The 18312-nt window shown below is 41.4% G+C and overlaps 1 protein-coding gene across 1 annotated transcript in view; it reads left to right on the forward strand.

Annotated features, from left to right (window-relative positions):
* The window catches only part of LOC125467130 (lamin-L(III)-like), a 57998-nt gene that overhangs the window by 20495 nt on the left and 19191 nt on the right, over positions 1-18312 (forward strand). Inside the window, exons 5-7 of the mRNA XM_059639235.1 lie at positions 7597-7722; positions 13730-13950; positions 17665-17878. Of these exons, the coding sequence (XP_059495218.1) occupies positions 7597-7722; positions 13730-13950; positions 17665-17878 (561 nt within the window). The remainder of the gene's footprint in view (positions 1-7596; positions 7723-13729; positions 13951-17664; positions 17879-18312) is intronic.

Below are 18312 nucleotides of genomic sequence, written 5' to 3' on the forward strand. Positions count from 1 at the left end.
AGGAGATCATTGAAATGAGACAAGAATTGCTAAAACCATTACATACACTAATTAATTGTAAATTAAGAACTTTTACAATCATTTATAATCTGGTAACTGGTTCCAAATTAGTATCAGAACTGCAACCCCGATGAGGGAAAAATGTGGTCAGCAGTCCCCTGGTTTATCATCCCGTAATGTGCTATTGTGCATCTAGATTAGGTGTTCTCAGATCGTTGAATAGACCTTAGGGACTATCCGTGAGTAAACACCGAGGGCAACCCTGTGGGTGGGCATCCAGCTGAATGGATGCAACGGTCAAGAATAAATGAGCTCACCCTTTTAGTTGCCACCTACTCCTTGTGCCTCCCTTCTGCGCCAACCCCCAAAAAACTTTCCCAACTCCAGCTAAGGATAGGCAGACTTTACAGGCTCATCCATGTCTCTTAGATCTGCAATTCAGTACCTGTTGTCCTGAAAGCAGCATTAAAACACACACTTTACATTGTATCTGTTTCATATAATGAATTTTGTAATTTAGATGCAGTGGGTCCCTTCTTGGTGATACATTTGTGGAAACGTCATTCAGCTAAGAGATGTTTTGAGAGAGAGGAGAGCCAGCAGTTCATGTTGTGAAATAAACTGAGGGAAATGATGCTCTTAACAGGAGTACTAAGCAGTGGAGAGCCTGGGAGAATATCAAAATGTGTAATGTCATGATATTGATTACTTGTCCCTACCCTACTGAGGCAAATTAAAGGTGAATGCTTTTAAATGACTGCCTATTTGGTTTCAATCAATCTCTTCTCCATTGCAACAGATACAAGGTTCACCCATGTGATGAAATGACTAGCACTGATCAAGCAGCCATCTGCTATGTTTATGATCGTTATAGGCTTTGTATATGTCTCGTTGAGTGTTGTGTGATCGAGACTCATGGTTCTGCGTTATCCTGACTTTTTACATTGTATGTGACAGTTCCACAAGTCTCTCTCTCTTCGCCCCCTCCTCAGGCGTCTCTTACAAGTTTCATTTTAAATCAGTGCCATGGAATTCTCTGCTGTGCTGCCAAGTGCTGTACGTTCGACTGTGGAGTTTACTGTTTGCCAGTGGTCAATTGAACCAAAATGTAATCAAAAGTTTGAATGTGCTGCAGTGAGCACCGTGGCAAGCCAGTGATTATCTAATGTCCGATCCAGATCCAAGACATTCTGCTGTGTAATAGCTGTAGATGCACCTACACCATTACTATGGAACAAGTTTGGGATAAAATCCGGTGAATAATCAAACTCTCCGGTGCAGGAGACAATATCAGTCTTTTAATAAAATAAATTCCTCAATTAGTTTGCAAAGTGCCTATAAATTTATGCCACAATTAAATGGTAAATTTCATCGGGATTAAATTGCTTGGAATTTCCTTGAGGTGACATCTGATTGGTCACTGAAGTTCTGGAAGCACCGTGTAATTTAGAATTAACCTGCTATCCACAACAAAATTATGACACCTAATCAGGGGAACACCATGACAAAATGCCCTGCAGTGAATGTTATTGCGCTCTTCCGAATATGTATTTTCCTTAATCATTTATCTAGAAATGAATTTATTTTGTACAGAGTATCAATTATTTTCTTTGCTTGAAGTGGTTTAGAATATCCACAAAGCCTATTTATTGGAAATACTACATTTCAGCAATTTTTATTTTATTTTCTCAAGTTTCGCAGAATTATTTACCAACATTAATCAAGGCTCTGATTTTTAGGTGATGTCCCTTGATCCTGGATTCCACAACCATTGCTATTGATTTCCCTCTTTCGTCTCAATTCCCCTTTTTCTAATGTCCGACAATGGCTAATTGAGCATGTTGAGGATTGTATGTTTTCTTTTATTTTTGAGACTGTGCCAAAAAAAGGCTGTAAACAAGAGGATGGGGAAAGTCTTGAGAGGCAACAAAGTTGAACAAAAAATAAACACGGAGAAAATAGAAAGAGTAAACTAGCAAGTTCTATGAAATTAGAGTAAGATGTTGTTTAGCTGTTTAAAAAGGAACACAGCGGCCAAAATGAGCATAGACCCTCTCATGAACTAGATTGGAGAAATTAAAAAATGGGCCACCCGGAAACGGCAGTGGGGATGAATAAGTACTTTGCATCAGACTTCATAGTAAAGGGCATTAATAAAATTCCAGAAATACTAATAGTTGAGGTCTAAAGGGGCAGAGGGTGAGAGGAAAGAAACACTATCACTAGAGAAAGTGTGTTAGGGAAACTAATAGGTTATCACTTCTTTGAAAGTCCTGGACTTAATGTGATGCATCCTTACGATATTTAAAGGAAATTGCTACAGAGATAGTTTACTTCCAGTGAATACACTTTCAAGAGCCTTTAGATTCAGAAAAAGTCCCAAAGGATTAGAAAACTGTGTATTCTACCTAATAGAGGACAGTTGTGGTAAAAGGAGGCATTTTCAGGATGGCAGCCTGTAACTAGTGAAATGCCTCTTGGACCAGTGCTGGGAGAATAACTATTTACAAATATGTGTATGTATATTTCAAATTATATGTAAATAAAACATAAGTGAGGATGACATAAGGCTGCAGAAGAATATAGACAGGTTGAGTAAGTGGACTAAAACCTGGCGGGTGGTGTATGATGTGGGGAAAAAGTGAAGTTATGAACTTTGGCAAGAAAAATAGAGCAGCTGAATACGGAACAAACACAAAGCTACAGCATAATAGGATTTGAGGATCGTCATGCATGGATGATATGGTAGTATATAAATTCAACAGGTAATTGGGAAGGCAACTAGAATCTTGACTTTTATATTTCAAAGGGAATGGAGTAGAGAAAAGAGGGGAGTCTTGCCAAAACTAGATTTAGAGGAATATGGGCCAAACACAGAAAATTGGACTAGTTCAGTTTCGGAAAGCTGGTCGGGATGGGCAAGTCTGGCTGAATGGTCTGTTTACATGCTGTATAACTCTGTCTCTAACAAGGCATTAGTCAGAATGCTTAGAGAAGTTTTGGCCCTGTCATCTCAGGAGCTGGCACCGGAGGCAGTCCAGAGAAGGTTCACTAGTTTGATCCCAGATTTGGAGGGATTTTCTTATATAGAGAGATTGAGTAGGTTGGGCTTGTACTCATTGGAGTTTAGAAAAACGAGTGGTGAATTTATTGAAACACAAGTTTCTCAGGGAATCTGCCAGGATAGAGTTGGGAAAATGTTTTACTTTGTGGGAGAATCCAGGCTTCAGCTAAGTCAGGGGTTATTCAGTTTAGAATGGAGATGAGGATTTCTTTCTCTGAGGGTAGTAATTCTATGGAATTCTTTAACATGAGAACGTAGGAACTGCTAATGCTGGAGGATCTGAGATAACATGTTGTTTGACGTTTCGCGTTGAGACCCTTCTTCAGAAAAAGAACATTTTTTGAAGAAGGGTCTTGACCCATAACGTCAGACTTTCCTCTGATGCTGCTTGGCCTGCTGTGTTCATCCAGCTTCACACCGTGTTATCTCAAATTCGTTAACATTGCTGTTTCATTTGGAAGCAGAGTAATCATGATGTTTATGGTTGTCATATGCTCCAGCATGGTGAGGCTTCATATAGTTTGAGCTATCTGATCACCATCCTCTTTCCAACTAGTGCTCTTCAGGACCTGGTCTAGTGTGGTAGAGGAAAATCAAATGGTAGTCTAATGAGGAGAGGCTGTTGTTTATTGCATGATAGTTGTTAGGTACCAGTAACAGTCTCTATAGGGATGTCTATGAAGAAGACTCAGTTAGTAGGTTTTGTGAGGGGAGGCTGGTGGCCTGGTAATATTGTCACTGGACTGTTAATTTAGAGACTCTGATAATATTCCAGGAACCTAGGTTAGAATCCTGCCAAGGCAGGTGGTGAAATTTGAATTCGACAAAAGTATCTGGAATTAAGAATCTAACGATGACCCGTGAATCCAATGTCAACTGTAGGGCAAAAAACCCATCTGGTTCACTAATATCCTTTAGGGAAGGAAACTGCCATCCCTACCTGGTGTGGCCTACACGTGACTCCAGACCCACAGGAATGTGGATGACTCTGAAGGCAATTAGGTTTGGCAATAAATGCTGCCTGGCCAGCAATACCCCCATCCCTTTAATGAATGATAAAAGAACTCCTTCAAGTTCTAAAGCTGATCTTCTGTCAAGTCCATCTGACATCGTGCTTCAGGCACTCCTCCTCAGTATTAATCCATTAAGACCATCACACTCTAATACATTTGCTCCTAAGCTTATTTTTCCATTATTGTTTATACATTTGCATATTTTTTAATTTTTATAAGTTCACAGTCAGTCCCAAGTCTCTTCCCCTGAGTAGGGAAGTCTAAAACGAGAGGGCATAGGGTTAAGTTGAGAGGGGAAAGATATAGAACAGACCGCACAGGCATCTTTTTCTACATAGAGGATGGTATGTGTATGGAATGAGCTGCCAGAGGAAGTGGTGGAGGCTGGTACAATTACAACATTTAAAAGGCATCTGAATGGGTACATGAGCAGGAAGGGTTTAGAGGGGTATGAGCCAAATGCTGGCAAATGGAACTAGATTAATTTAGGATATCTGTTCAGCATGGAACATGTTGGACCAAAGGGCCTATTTCTGTGCTGTACATTTCTGAGACTCTAATTCTCTTGCTTCAAAATTCTGGTGGTATGTGGTTTCATGATCCTCCCAAGATGGGTTCTCATCAGACCTGGAATTCTGGTGGATCTTTAAGTTAATTTTTGTTGGTTTTGATTCTGTTCTTGACGATGAGCGGTCCGGAAGTTCCTTTTAAACTGGAGAAGCTTTATCTCATGAACCTCTTTCATGGAGCTAGCATTTTTGTTTGCATTATCTTGAATCTCTGGACCAGACAATTTTGAGTTTTTGATTGCATCCTGGATCTCTAAAGGATGCAGTTTTCTTCTTGACTATGGAAGTAGATCGACTCACCTGATGGATGTACGACACACCAAGTCTTCAGTCCGTGAGCAGATTTTTATTCTCAGTAAATCTGTGAAATGTGTAGATTCTTTACTTCACTGTGTTGGTAAGGTTGAATTTGCTCTCCCTGTTTGCATTACTGGTGCGATTAACATTTTTGTGTCTTTGGCTTGTTATTTGCAGATTTTTTATTTATTTCTTGGCATAGTCTCTATCACTGGCTCTTCCTGGAAGTTAGAGATCAAATATTCTGCTTGAACTTGTCACCATTTGACAGCACTGATCACTAAGCAGCGTTGCACTTTGAGGTACATAATTGTTTTGATTGTGTCAGTTAACTCATTCAGGTATGCTGCCTGCTTCTGTTTATCTGCCAAACCTGCTGAATAGAGCAGTCTGAACACCCTTTGGTGTTGACGGCAGTGATAAACATTTCTGCCGATCCACTTTAGTCACATGTTTCCATCCTGCCAACGATATAAATAAATTTCTTCTGTCAATGCTGCTAATCTTGGTGAATTCTGTCTTCTGCTTGGCTTCCATCACAAGTCCAGGGAGACTAATCAGATCTTTTACTGTTAGTTTCATGACTGGCATCCACTAACTGAATGTTCTTTTGACTATTGGTCCATGACTCTGTTTGTTTCTTGACTTCAAACGGCAGAAGGAGCCAAATTTAAGATTTAATTCAGGTTAAAACACACATTCATGCTGAGGAGTGTGAATTCTCCAATGTGAAGCACATATGGGCTCTCCACTATCTGCAGATTGCGTGTGGCTTCTCTTTAATCCAAGTGCTATATTTCCTGGAATATATAGCTGAGGGCGACGTTCATGTAGTTTTGTTTTCTTCTGCACCGACCTCTGTAGTCCGTGTGGAGCAACAACTTTTGGAAATATGCATGAAATGTCCGAGCAGCACTCAGCTTCGATGGAATATTGGCTGTTGGCCACAGTGTGTTTTCAACCCCGGTACACTATCTGATTAAAATGCACACTCCTGTATCAAACCTCAGCTGAGTGAAAAGCTCATTACCATAAATGTCATCTTGCTACAAAGATTTCACTGCTTATTTTCCTTTCTGAAGACCTTTGGCTTACCTCCTATTTATAGCCTGTTCCAGCTCATAAACTATTCACATGAAAAGTAGTTTATTCAACTTCTGCTTGTGTCTGTCCTACTTTGTCACAGTTTCTCTCAGTGACTGAAACAAAATCAACGTACTGGAGAAACTCAGCAGATCTGGCAGCACCATTGAAGATAAAGGTGCAGTTAATTTTTTGAGTCCAGTAACCCTTCTGCAGAACTATTATTCTGAGTGACCTGTTGTTTTAAGGATGAGCTATTCTTTTTGTAGTAGCTGGGCACAGCTGGATCTTGAGGTTTCCTTTCTCTACAGTCTTAATATTGACCTTTTAGTGTCTGTCATTTGTCATACCAATTATAGCAGTTTCTCACATGTATCTTTAGTGGTTTTAACATGTGCTTCTGATCGCCTGTGATACATTTAATCATCTTGTTCACCTGTATGGTAGTAGAAAAAAAATCTTTAGTCTAATAAACCTGACAAGGATACATCACCTGACTTTAGATCTCAGTAATTACCTTTTCACAATGTGATGACATGGTGGCTCAGTGTTTAGCTCTGCTGCCACACAGTGCCAGGGACCCGGGTTTGATTCCAGCCTCGAGCAGCTGTCTGTGTGGAGTTTGCATATTCTCCCCGTGTCTGCGTGGGTTTCCTCCGGGTGCTCCGGTTTCATCCTATAGTCCAAAAATGTGCAGGCTAGGTGGATCAGCCGAGTTAAATTGCCCACATAGTTTTCAGGGATGTGTACGTTAGGTGGGTTATAGGGGGATGGGTCTGGGTGGGATGCTCCGAGGGTCAGTGTGGACTTGTTGGGTTGAAGGACCTGTTTCCACACTGTAGGGATTCTATGATTAATCATCTACAAACTCCACTAGATGCTGAACTTCTCTATTAGATTCAGGCTTTTTATTTGTTCCAAGGTTAAAGCAATCATCAAAATCTTTCAGTTCTTCATCAAATGTGTCGGTTGCTTCTTTTGCACTTTAGTAAACTGGAACATCATCAGCTATGCACCCAGCTGTATGCAAAATATTATTTGTTTATATAGCTTGAGATTTGGTATCTACTTTGGAAGCAATACTGTGTCTAATGAATTAGTTTCTCCAAGATGCATTCTATTTGACCAATTCTGAACTTGAACTTTTCCTGACAATATTATTTCCATGCCATGCCTTTCTTGTGATTATCTATTTTCCTTGTGTAAATGGCTTAGAAATTTGTAGTAGTTACAATGCTGTTGCCATGTATGATCATACTTTGTGGTTTTCTTGTGTTGGTACAGTAAAAATAGAGGATTTCCCTATATTTCTGAGGAAAATAATTCCAGTAATATCTATTCATTGTCAATTGCCATAAATGCACATCTGGTTCACAGTCACTTGGGAAATGAAATAGGCCATCATTGAGTTTTCTGGGTTATAAGTGATTCCAGACCTACAATAGTTGACTCTTAACGACTCTTAGGTGCTCGCAGAATGTAATGCCTGTAGATAACAGTTAGTTGTAATAGATGCCTGTTGTTTTCAGTACCATGATTTCCTCCTCTGTCTGCATCTCATGTGTTACAGCTCGAGAGTGCCCAGCTGGCTGCTGCAAAAAGCAGAGAATTTGCTAATGCTGCAAAGGAAGAATTGGCAGCAGCAAAAATGAGGACGGACGATCTAACATCTCAGCTTCATCAGTACTGCAGTCAGGTAAAACCTCACTTTATTCCATAGGTTATCTTTTTCAAAGCTATCAAGTAAGCAGACTTTTAATCCTTCTGCAGGATGGAGAAATTTTTGCTGGAAAGTTACAGCTATAGAATCGTATGGAATGGAAAGAAATCATTTGTGCTCTGTCTGTTTTTCAGAATTGCTGTCCTGTTGGTTTAACATCCCCGGTCTTCTCCACAATCCTGCAAAATTTCTCTTTTTTTTATTTAAGCAAGATCTATATTCAGTTTCTTTCTAACAATTAATATTGAAGTTCCTTCTGCCACCCTTCAAGGTATTGCTTTCTGGTTCATAAATGTTTGCTTGAATTGTGTTTCTTTACTCTGCACTTGAGTCAGTGTGGTAACTATCTTAAATCTGTACCATTAAATTCTCAACCCTTGTAGTTATTATAAACCAATACTGTAATTCTCCATGCATATAATCATGGGTGTTATGATGTTTCTGTTATTTTAGCGACGTGAACCATCAAAGTTAAATGATGTAGTCCAGGGGTTTTCATCTGAGGGTCACAACTGTCCAGTGGTCCATGAGAAAGTTCAAAGCAGGCTGTCAGGAAAAAAAATTGAAACATTTGCTTTAATCCGTTGTTTCATTTGGCCACTAATCTGTTAAGTGACTTTTAACTGAACTTGAGCTTTTGACTTAGAACTGGTCCATGTTTATTGATCTATTAGTGCTTTGCAGAGCTGATAGACAGACAACAGCTTGGCCCAGTGTCTGACATAGTGAGGCAGGCTGACCCTGAGCAGGGGGCTGACTCCAAAGGGCATACATTGAGGTTGTCATCAAGCATTGTGAAGGTAGCTGAAGTATTTCTTCCGCAGCACAGGAATAGTAAGTCTGGGTTTTAAGACTGGTTTAGATCATGCCATAGTGTCATGGATATTCATTGAAATATTACAGCCTGGGAGGAGACCATTTGGCCCTTCTTGTTGATGACCGTCATCAAGCATCAATCTGTATTAATTCCATTTTCCAGCACTTGGCCCACAGTCTTGTTAACTGTGGAGTTTCAAGTGTTCATCCTTGCAAATCTTGAGATATCTGCCTCTACCAACTTCTCATGCAATGGGTTCCAGATAGCCACCATCCTTTTCTTCAAATCCCCTCTAAACCTCCGGTACCTCACCTTTAAAACTGTGCCCTTTGGCTATCTACTATGGGGAAAACCTCTTCCTATTTATGCCCCTCATAACTTGGTGCATTTCAGTCAGTACTTCACCCCTCAGCTTTCACTGCTCCAAGCAGAACAACCCAGCCTATATAGCTTGTCTTCAAGGCAGAATTGTTCTAGCCCAGACCACATTGTGGTGAATCTCCTCCTCACCCTCTCTCGTGCAATCACTCCCTTCCTTTCTATCGTGAGGTGAATGGAACTATGTGCTATACTCCAGCTATGGTCTAACTAACATTATGTACAATCTATCGTGACCTCCTTACTCTTGTATTTGAGGCCTTGAGTAATAAAGGCAAGTATTCCATGTGCCACCTTAACCACCTTATCTACCAGTCCTATAGCCTTCTAGGATCTATGGGCATGCACACCTCTGCTCCCCTTATTTCCGAGGGTCTGACCATTCAGAATGTACTCCCCTGCCTTGTTATCCTCCTCATCAGCTCATACCTTTTCAGGATTAAATTCCATTTGCCATTGTGCAGCTCATCTATGCCAGCTTTCCTACCCGGTGTTTATCACACCATAAAATTTTGACATCTGTGATAACTGATTGTATCCCCCATGTTCAATTTTTTTAACGTACAGTACAAACAGCAAGGACCCAGCACTGAGTGGCATGGTGGCTCAGTAGTTAGCATTGCTGCCTCACAGTGCTAGGGACCCGGGTTCGATTCCAGCCTTGGGCAGCTGTCTGTGTGGAGTTTGCACATACTCTCCATGTCTGCGCCAGGTGCTCTGGTTTCCTCTGACAGTCCAACCATGTGCAGGCTAGGTGGATTGGCCATGGTTAATATTGGTTACAGGGATAGCTAGATGTTTGGATCTGGGTGGGAATGCTCTTTGGGGAGTCGAAGTGGACACGATGGACCAAATGGCCTGCTTCCACGCTGTAGTGATTCTGTGAGCCCTGCAGTCCACCACCAGGGACAGACATACATTGACAAAAAACCCCTTCAACCATTACCCCCTGCTTCCTGCCACTAAGCCAGTTTTGGATCTTCGTACATAGAACATAGAACAGTTCAGGTCTTTCGGCCCACGATGTTGTGCCGACCTATTATCCTACTAAGATCAACCTACCCTGCATACCCTACATTTTACTATCATCCATGTGCCTATCCAAGAGTTTCTTAAAAGTCCCTAAAGTATCTGACTCCACTACCACTGCTGGCAGCACGTTCCACACACCCATCAGTCTCTGTGTGAAGAACCTACCTCTGACATCCCCCGGTACCTTCCTCCAATCACCTTAAAATTATCCCCCCTCGTAATAGTCATTTCTGCCCTGGGAAAAAGTATCTGGGTATCCACTGCATCTATGCCACTCACCATCTTGTACACCTTTATCAGGCCACCTCTCATCCTTCTTCACTCCAATGAAAAAAGCCCTAGCTCCCTCAGCCTTTCCTTATAAGACCTGCCCTCCAGTCCAGGCAGCATCCTGGACATAGAACATCTCATAGAACATAGAACATAGAACATAGAACATAGAACATAGAACAGTACAGCACAGAACAGGCCCTTCAGCCCACAATGTTGTGCCGACCATTGATCCTCATGTATGCACCCTCAAATTTCTGTGACCATGTACATGTCCAGCAGTCTCTTAAATGACCCCAATGACCTTGCTTCCACAACTGCTGCTGGCAACGCATTCCATGCTCTCACAACTCTCTGCGTAAAGAACCTGCCTCTGACATCCCCTCTATACTTTCCTCCAACCAGCTTAAAACTATGACCCCTCGTGCTAGCCATTTCTGCCCTGGGAAATAGTCTCTGGCTATCAATCTATCTATGCCTCTCATTATCTTGTATACCTCAATTAGGTCCCCTCTCCTCCTCCTTTTCTCCAATGAAAAGAGACCGAGCTCAGACAACCTCTCTTCATAAGATAAGCCCTCCAGTCCAGGCAGCATCCTGGTAAACCTCCTCTGAACCCTCTCCAAAGCATCCACATCTTTCCTATAATAGGGCGCCCAGAACTGGACGCAGTATTCCAAGTGCGGTCTAACCAAAGTTTTATAGAGCTGCAACAAGATCTCACGACTCTTAAACTCAATCCCCCTGTTAATGAAAGCCAAAACACCATATGCTTTCTTAACAACCCTGTCCACTTGGGTGGCCATTTTAAGGGATCTATGTATCTGCACACCAAGATCCCTCTGTTCCTCCACGCTGCCAAGAATCCTATCCTTAATCCTGTACTCAGCTTTCAAATTCGACCTTCCAAAATGCATCACCTCGCATTTATCCAGGTTGAACTCCATCTGCCACCTCTCAGCCCATCTCTGCATCCTGTCAATGTCCCGCTGCAGCCTACAACAGCCCTCTATACTGTCAACGACACCTCCGACCTTTGTGTCGTCTGCAAACTTGCTGACCCATCCTTCAATTCCCTCATCCAAGTCATTAATAAAAATTACAAACAGTAGAGGCCCAAGGACAGAGCCCTGTGGAACTCCACTCACCACTGACTTCCAGGCAGAATATTTCCCTTCTACTACCACTCGCTGTCTTCTGTTGGCCAGCCAATTCTGTATCCAAGCAGCTAGGTTCCCCTGTATCCCATTCCTCCTGACCTTCTGAATGAGCCTACCATGGGGAACCTTATCAAATGCCTTACTGAAGTCCATATACACCACATCCACAGCTCGACCCTCATCAACCTTTCTAGTCACATCCTCAAAAAACTCGATAAGGTTTGTAAGGCATGACCTACCCCTCACAAAGCCGTGCACTCTCTCTAAAGCTTCTCCATCTTTCCTCTAATGAGGTGACCAGAATTGAACGCAATATTCCAAGTGTGGCCTAACCAGGGTTTTATAGAGCTGCAGCATAACCTCACGGCTCTTAGACTCAATTCCCCTGCCAATGAAAGCCAACACACCATACATCCTCTTAACAACCCTATCAACTTGGTAGCAACTTTGAGGGATCTATGGACGTCTGCCCCAAGATCCCTCTGTTCCTCCACCCTGTATTCTGCATTAAAATTCAACCTTCCAAAATGAATCACTTCACACTTTTCTGGGTTGAATTCCATCTGCCACTTCTTTACTCAGCTCTGCATCCTATCATTGTCCCACTGCAACATACAGCAGCCCTCCACGCTGTCCACAACTCTACCAACCTTCGTGCCATAGGCAAACTTACTAACCCACCCTTCCACTTCCTCATCCAAGTCATTTATAAAGATCACAGAGATCTTGTTTGCTAAATTTCTCTGGATCCCATAGGCTCTTAGTTTCCTAACCAGTCTGCAATGCAAGACCTTTATAAAAGCCTTACTGAAGTTTGTGCAGATTATATCAACTGCACTACCCTCATTTACGCACATATTACACACATTATGAAATATTCAATCTGCTTTGTATGACATGACCTCACGCTGACAAAGCCAGGTTGACTGTCCTTGAATAATCCTTGAAGTGGAGATTAATTCTGTTCCTGAATTTTTTAAAATGGTTTTCCTGCCACTACTATTGGACTTATCTATCTGTTCATTTTCTCTGTTAATTCGCCTTTCATTTGTTGCTAGTGGGAAAATGAAATGGCATTCTATTTGGGGTGGCATGGTGGCTCGCTGGTTAGCACTTGTGCCTAACAGCGTCAGAGACCCAGGTTCAATTCCACCTTCGAGTGACTGTCTGTGTGGAGTTTTCACATTCTCCCCGTGTCTGCATGGGTTTTGTCCGGGTGCTCCGGTTTCCTCCCACAGTCCAAAGATGTGCAGGCTAGGTGGATCGGCCATGCTAAATTACCGTAGTGTTCAGGGTTGTGTAGATTAGGTGGGCTTTGGGAAAATGGGTCTGGGTGGCATGCTCTGAGGTTGATGTGGATGTGTTGGGCCTAAGGGCCTGTTTCCACGCTGTAGGGATTCTTTGAATGATCTATGGATTTCCAGTTGTGGATGCAAAAGGGGTTGATAAAACAGGTTCAATTTTAAATTGTTTCTGTAATAAATTGATACAAAGATGGTTTATGTTAGAGTTTCTTCTTTAAAGATTTCAGAAGATACGTAGGATTCTTTCATAGTCTCATTTTTGTCCACAAAAGGCATAGTTACTGCCCAAAACTAAATGCTTTTACTCAAGATTGTTATGTGACCAAGTTTTAATGCTTGTTTTAAAAGAAAGAGGGCTGGATAGGGCCTAATTTGAATGATTGACCTTTGCTTCTCTGAGTTCTTCACAGAATTGGAGAACTAGTCCAACACAGAAGGAAACCATTTAGCCCATCATTTCAACACTGGCTCTCCAAATGAGCAACTAACTCAGTGCAATTTTTACAGCTTTTCACCACTACCTTGACCATTCTTTCTCTTCATGTAGTAGCCCTATTTCCCCTTTTGAATGGTTTAATTGGACCTTTCTCCTACACCAATAAGGTTAGGTGGTTTTGGCCATGCTAAATAGCTCATAATACCTGGAGATTGTGTAGGTTAGCAGGTCTCAGGGATCGGGTGGGAGAGGAGTCGGTCTGGGTGGAATACTCGCTGGAGGGTTAGTGTGAACTTGATGGGCTGAATGGTCTGCCTCCTCACTTTAGGGATTCTATGATTCGACATTCTGAAAGGGTATTCCAGGCTTGGTTTGCAAAAAGACTTTGCTTAATTGGTTGCATTTCTTTTGATAATTACTCTTCGAAGTTATTTTCTAGCAAGGTTTTTTTTGGGGTGTTCGGGAACTCAATTCTTGTCCACAGAATGGATAGTTAGGTTTAAGAGGAGCTTTGTTCTTGCAGACCTTTTTTTAAGTTGTCTTTTATCTTGCCTCCCCTTTTTTTTAATTCTTTGATTTTTCTCAGATTTCTACCCTGAAAGCTAAAGTTCAGGATTTGGAAACAACAGTAGACCATGAAAAGGCAGTTAGCCAGCAACGGCTGGTAGACAAGGACCAAGAAGTTGCTGAAATTCGTGAGAAAATGCTGGTCCAGTTGGAGGAGTATGAAGAGCTATTGGGTGTGAAATTGGCTTTGGACATGGAAATAAATGCTTATAGGACGATGCTAGAGGGAGAGGAGCAAAGGTGAGCTCCTTGTATAAGTGCTTTGTTTACTGGCTCTTTCTTTATGGCCCCAAAAAATTGTTTTTTCATTACTTGGCATTTAAATCAGCCCCTCCCCATTTTGGCCATGACGTACCTCATCTTCTAACCCTGGTACTTTTTCTAACAGGGCACAGAAATCAAGTATGTGACGTGGGGGTGTGTTGACAAGATGCATTGGAGTTGAAGACCTACACACTTCTTTTTTGCATCAGAAACCAGTGCCATTTCAAAACGATGACCACTCACATCTGCAGTGTGCTCCTATCCTTAGCATACATGTCAACACTCCACACCTTTCTTTTCAGAAGGACTTGTTGATGAACTGAAGGTTGACTTCTATGCACTGACATCAACACCATCAGCAATATTTCATTGCTTAGAAATCTATCCGAAACAATGCTTCTGTTGGAGATTCTACTTATTTTGTTGTTTCTGTTGAGCATTGTGTGAGTTTCAATGGTCTTTATTGGCCTTGTGTGAACCTACATTGCTCTAATTCCTTACAAAGTACACTCCTATGTTATGTTACATGATGCGCCTATTTTTCCATCTTTTGTATCGCTTTCTTATCTATATGCAAATCTGTGGTTTTGCTATAAAGATACAAAGCACAGGTCAGATCACATGGAATGCTGTGAACAGCTTTGGGCCACTTATCTAACGAAAGATGTACTGGCATTGGTGACAGTCCAGAGAAGGTTCATTGAGCTGATACTAGGTGTGGAGGGACTGTCATGGGAAGAAAGATTGAATGGGTTGGGTAAGTGCTCATAGAAGAATGAGAAGTGACCTTATTGAAACATACAAGATTCTTAGTGGAAATTAGAGTAAATGCGGAAGTGTTTCTCCATTTGGGAGAGTCCAGACCCAAAGGTCGTAATTGCAGAGTAAGGGGGTCTCTCATTTTCAGACGGAGATGAGGAATTTCTTCTCTCTGGTTGTGAGTCTGTGGAATTCTTTACCGCAGAGGGCTGTTGAGGCACAGTATATGCAAGGTTGTGATAGACAGATTTCTAATCTGTAAGGGGATCAAGAGTTGTGGGGAAAAGATAGAAAGTGGAGTTGGTGTTATCAGATCAACAGCAGCCTTATTGAATGGTGAAGCAGACTTCAGCAGCTCCACTTCCTTGCCTTTTCCCCTAAGAATCTTGTATGTTTCAATAAGGTCACATCTCATTCTGCTATATTTCAATGAGTACATATCCAACCCATTAAATCTCTGCTCCTATGATAACCCTTCCATACCTTCTATCAGCTAAATGAACCCTCTCTGGACTGTCTCCAATGCAAGTATATCTTTCTGGAGATAAGTGACCCAAAACTGTTCACATCTATGATCTGAGTATTGCTTTGTATCTTTATAGCAAATCATCCTACTCGTTTACTCCATTGCCTTTGAAATAAAGGCCAGCATTCTGTTAGCTTTCCCTATTACTGACTGAACTTGGATGCTAGCTTTTTGTGATTCTTGGATATGTACTCCTACATCCTTCTGTTCAATAGCTTTCTGCAATGTTTCTCTATTTAAATAATAATCAGCTCCTCTATTCTTTCTGCCAGACTGCATAACTTCATATTTTCCTACATTATATTCAATCTGCCAAATTTTTGCCTACTTAATCTTTCTATACCCCTTTGGAGACTCTTTGTCACCCTCAGACCTTGCCTTCTGACTAATTTCAGCAGGGAGTTAATAAAAGTAGGGATCTTTTGCTTAAAATTATGCGAGGGCAACAGCTAGAATGCTGGGACCAGTTTGAGCCCCTCATCTAAGGAAAAATATACTGGCTTTGAATGCAGCCCAGAAAGGGTTCACCAGGTTGACAACAGTTATGGCATTCATTATGGAATATGAAGAGGCCAAAATTGGCAGAGTGTAACCATGTCGGTAAGAGATAGGATTCGGTTGGCAGCATGTGGTTGCTGTATTAGTCTGAAAGAGATCAGAGACTGTAGCTAAATTTGGAAATGTGGATAAGACTTTTAGAATCAAGCCATTTTCTTAACTGAGAGTCAGTATAGATAGAAGAACACTGGAGACATGGCGTTGAAAATTAGTGCAAGTTAGGAATTGTGGAGCGGAGTTTGAATGATCCCAAGTTTGCAGAGGATAGACCCAGGTGGGTGAGAATGTTTGAGTCGAGCGGTAACAAAGGCATGTTGAAGATTTCCATAGCAGAGAAGCTGAGGTAAGGTCAAAGTTGGATAGTTTTGCAGTGTTTGAGATGCTGTAAATATGGTAGGAACCTCAGTGGAGTTGCATATAATGATAAGGTTGTAAACAGGTTGACCCTGGACATTCACCAGGGGGTGCAGTGAGATGAGTGCAAGGGAACAGATTTTGAAATGTGGCCACAAACCGTGGCGTCTGTTTCCTGTATTTAAGTGACTGAAATTTCTACCCATCCCATCCCATAATTTTCCAAATCTCAAATTTTAGCTGTAGTTCCTCTGGACTTGTGTGGGATTATTTGAATGAATGACAGTTTAGAATGACTAAGAAAATGGAATCACATTGGATCATCAAAGTGACCATAATGCCTCTAACTCAGGCTCTTGGGTCATGCTGCTGTTCCATTTTCTTTCCTTTGTTTATATAAATCAAAAGAACTGAACTGTCATGAAATCCGAAGCCTTTCTCTTAGAAAAGAAGAGGCAGAATGTCAAAGCTAGGGGCAACCTTTATGACATAACGGAAGCACGAAGTACCTTTCTCCTGATTTAATTGACTGCTGTATCTCTACAGTGTAGAAATGCTGCTGTCAGCTAAAGAATAGCAAACATTCAACAAGTATGCGATAGCACTAATCAGTAGTTCGACAATCAGTTTTGAATTAATTGGTGCAGCAGTGTGATAGTTTCCAATGCGCAGAATAATCAAAATACAAAATTATTCGGAAAATATAGCTGTTGCATGAAGTTGACTAAATTCACATTTAAATAGAAGTAAGGAAAATGTGACAATGATTAAAGCATTGGCAGAAAGTAGGATTGGAGATACAGTTCCAACAGGAGCTAACATAAACAAATATCCATGGCCTGTACCAAAATTATTTGAAATAGAAACTAGAAAATGTAATAATTCTTCTGGTATTAAATAATGCCACTGAACTAGGAATCCAGAGGCTTAAATAGTATTAGAAAGACATGATGTCAGTTCCCATCGCTGCAGATGATGGAACTTCATTCAACAGCTACTTTTGCTGAATCATTCCATATATTGATCATTCCTTGCATTGAAAATATCATTCCACCGCAGATGATGGAATTCAACCTCTATTAATAAAGTCTGGAACAAAAGATCTCCACAATGCTGCCTTAAGATTAACCTCAATTTTCATAAAGACCCGTCTGGTTTTCTAACTGTGCTGCCCTTATGTCAGCTGGTCTTACATATGACTTCAGATCTGTGGCAACAGGGTTGACTCTTAACTGCCTGGGAAGCCGTTCATTTGAAGTGCAATTAGGGCTAAGCAACTCTCACTGGCCTTGCCAGTGACACCAATGTCCGATGAAAGAATTTTTTAAAAAAAAGCAGCAAGGAAGGTTCTTCATGCTGTAATGTGACTTCACGTTTAGTGAGGTTTTGTCAGTAAATTTCCAGTGGCAATGTGAAACCTATAGAGAGTGAATTTGGGAAGCATCTGCGCAAGAAATGCTTCTTAACCTCTGAAGTATTGTCCAATGTTACAGACTCGATTTGACTCCTACTCCGGCTTCACGTAATGTGGTCCGCACCTCGAGCAGTGTCCCAACATTCCGAGGAACGAAGCGCAAATTGTCCGAAGCAGAGGTTGCCAGCTGCAGTTATGAAACACGTGAACATGTGTTCTCCATAGGGAAAATTATCTTAGAAGAAATTGATAACGAAGGAAAATTTGTCAAATTAAAGAATATTTCTGATGAGGTAAAGATCCATCTTGAGTTTGTTGCCTTTATCTTCCAGCAGCAAAGTGCAATTGTTGATTTGCTAATTAGGAACCTTGGAGCTGGAATAATCGATACAGCCCTTTTGAGCCTCCTTCCACACTCTAGAAGTATTTCCTACTAATTATAGCTCCCTTAAAAGGCTTCCCTTTTATTCAAAGACTGTACTCTAGTTCTAGATCCCACAGCCAAGAGAAATTACTCATCTACATCTACCCTGTCTATCCCTTCTTAATATTATAAGTTTCTGTGAGATCCGTCTCATTCTTCTCAACTCAATAGAATACAGGGATAGTCAATCTCTCCTCAGACACTTAGACTCCCACAGTCCAAAGATGTGTAGGTTGGGTGGATTGGCCATGTGGAATGCAGGGTTACTGGGACAGGGTGGGTGTGGGTGCGGTGCTGTTTGGA

This window comes from Stegostoma tigrinum, chromosome 33 (assembly GCF_030684315.1).
Source record: "Stegostoma tigrinum isolate sSteTig4 chromosome 33, sSteTig4.hap1, whole genome shotgun sequence".
Taxonomy (NCBI): Eukaryota; Metazoa; Chordata; class Chondrichthyes; order Orectolobiformes; family Stegostomatidae; genus Stegostoma; species Stegostoma tigrinum.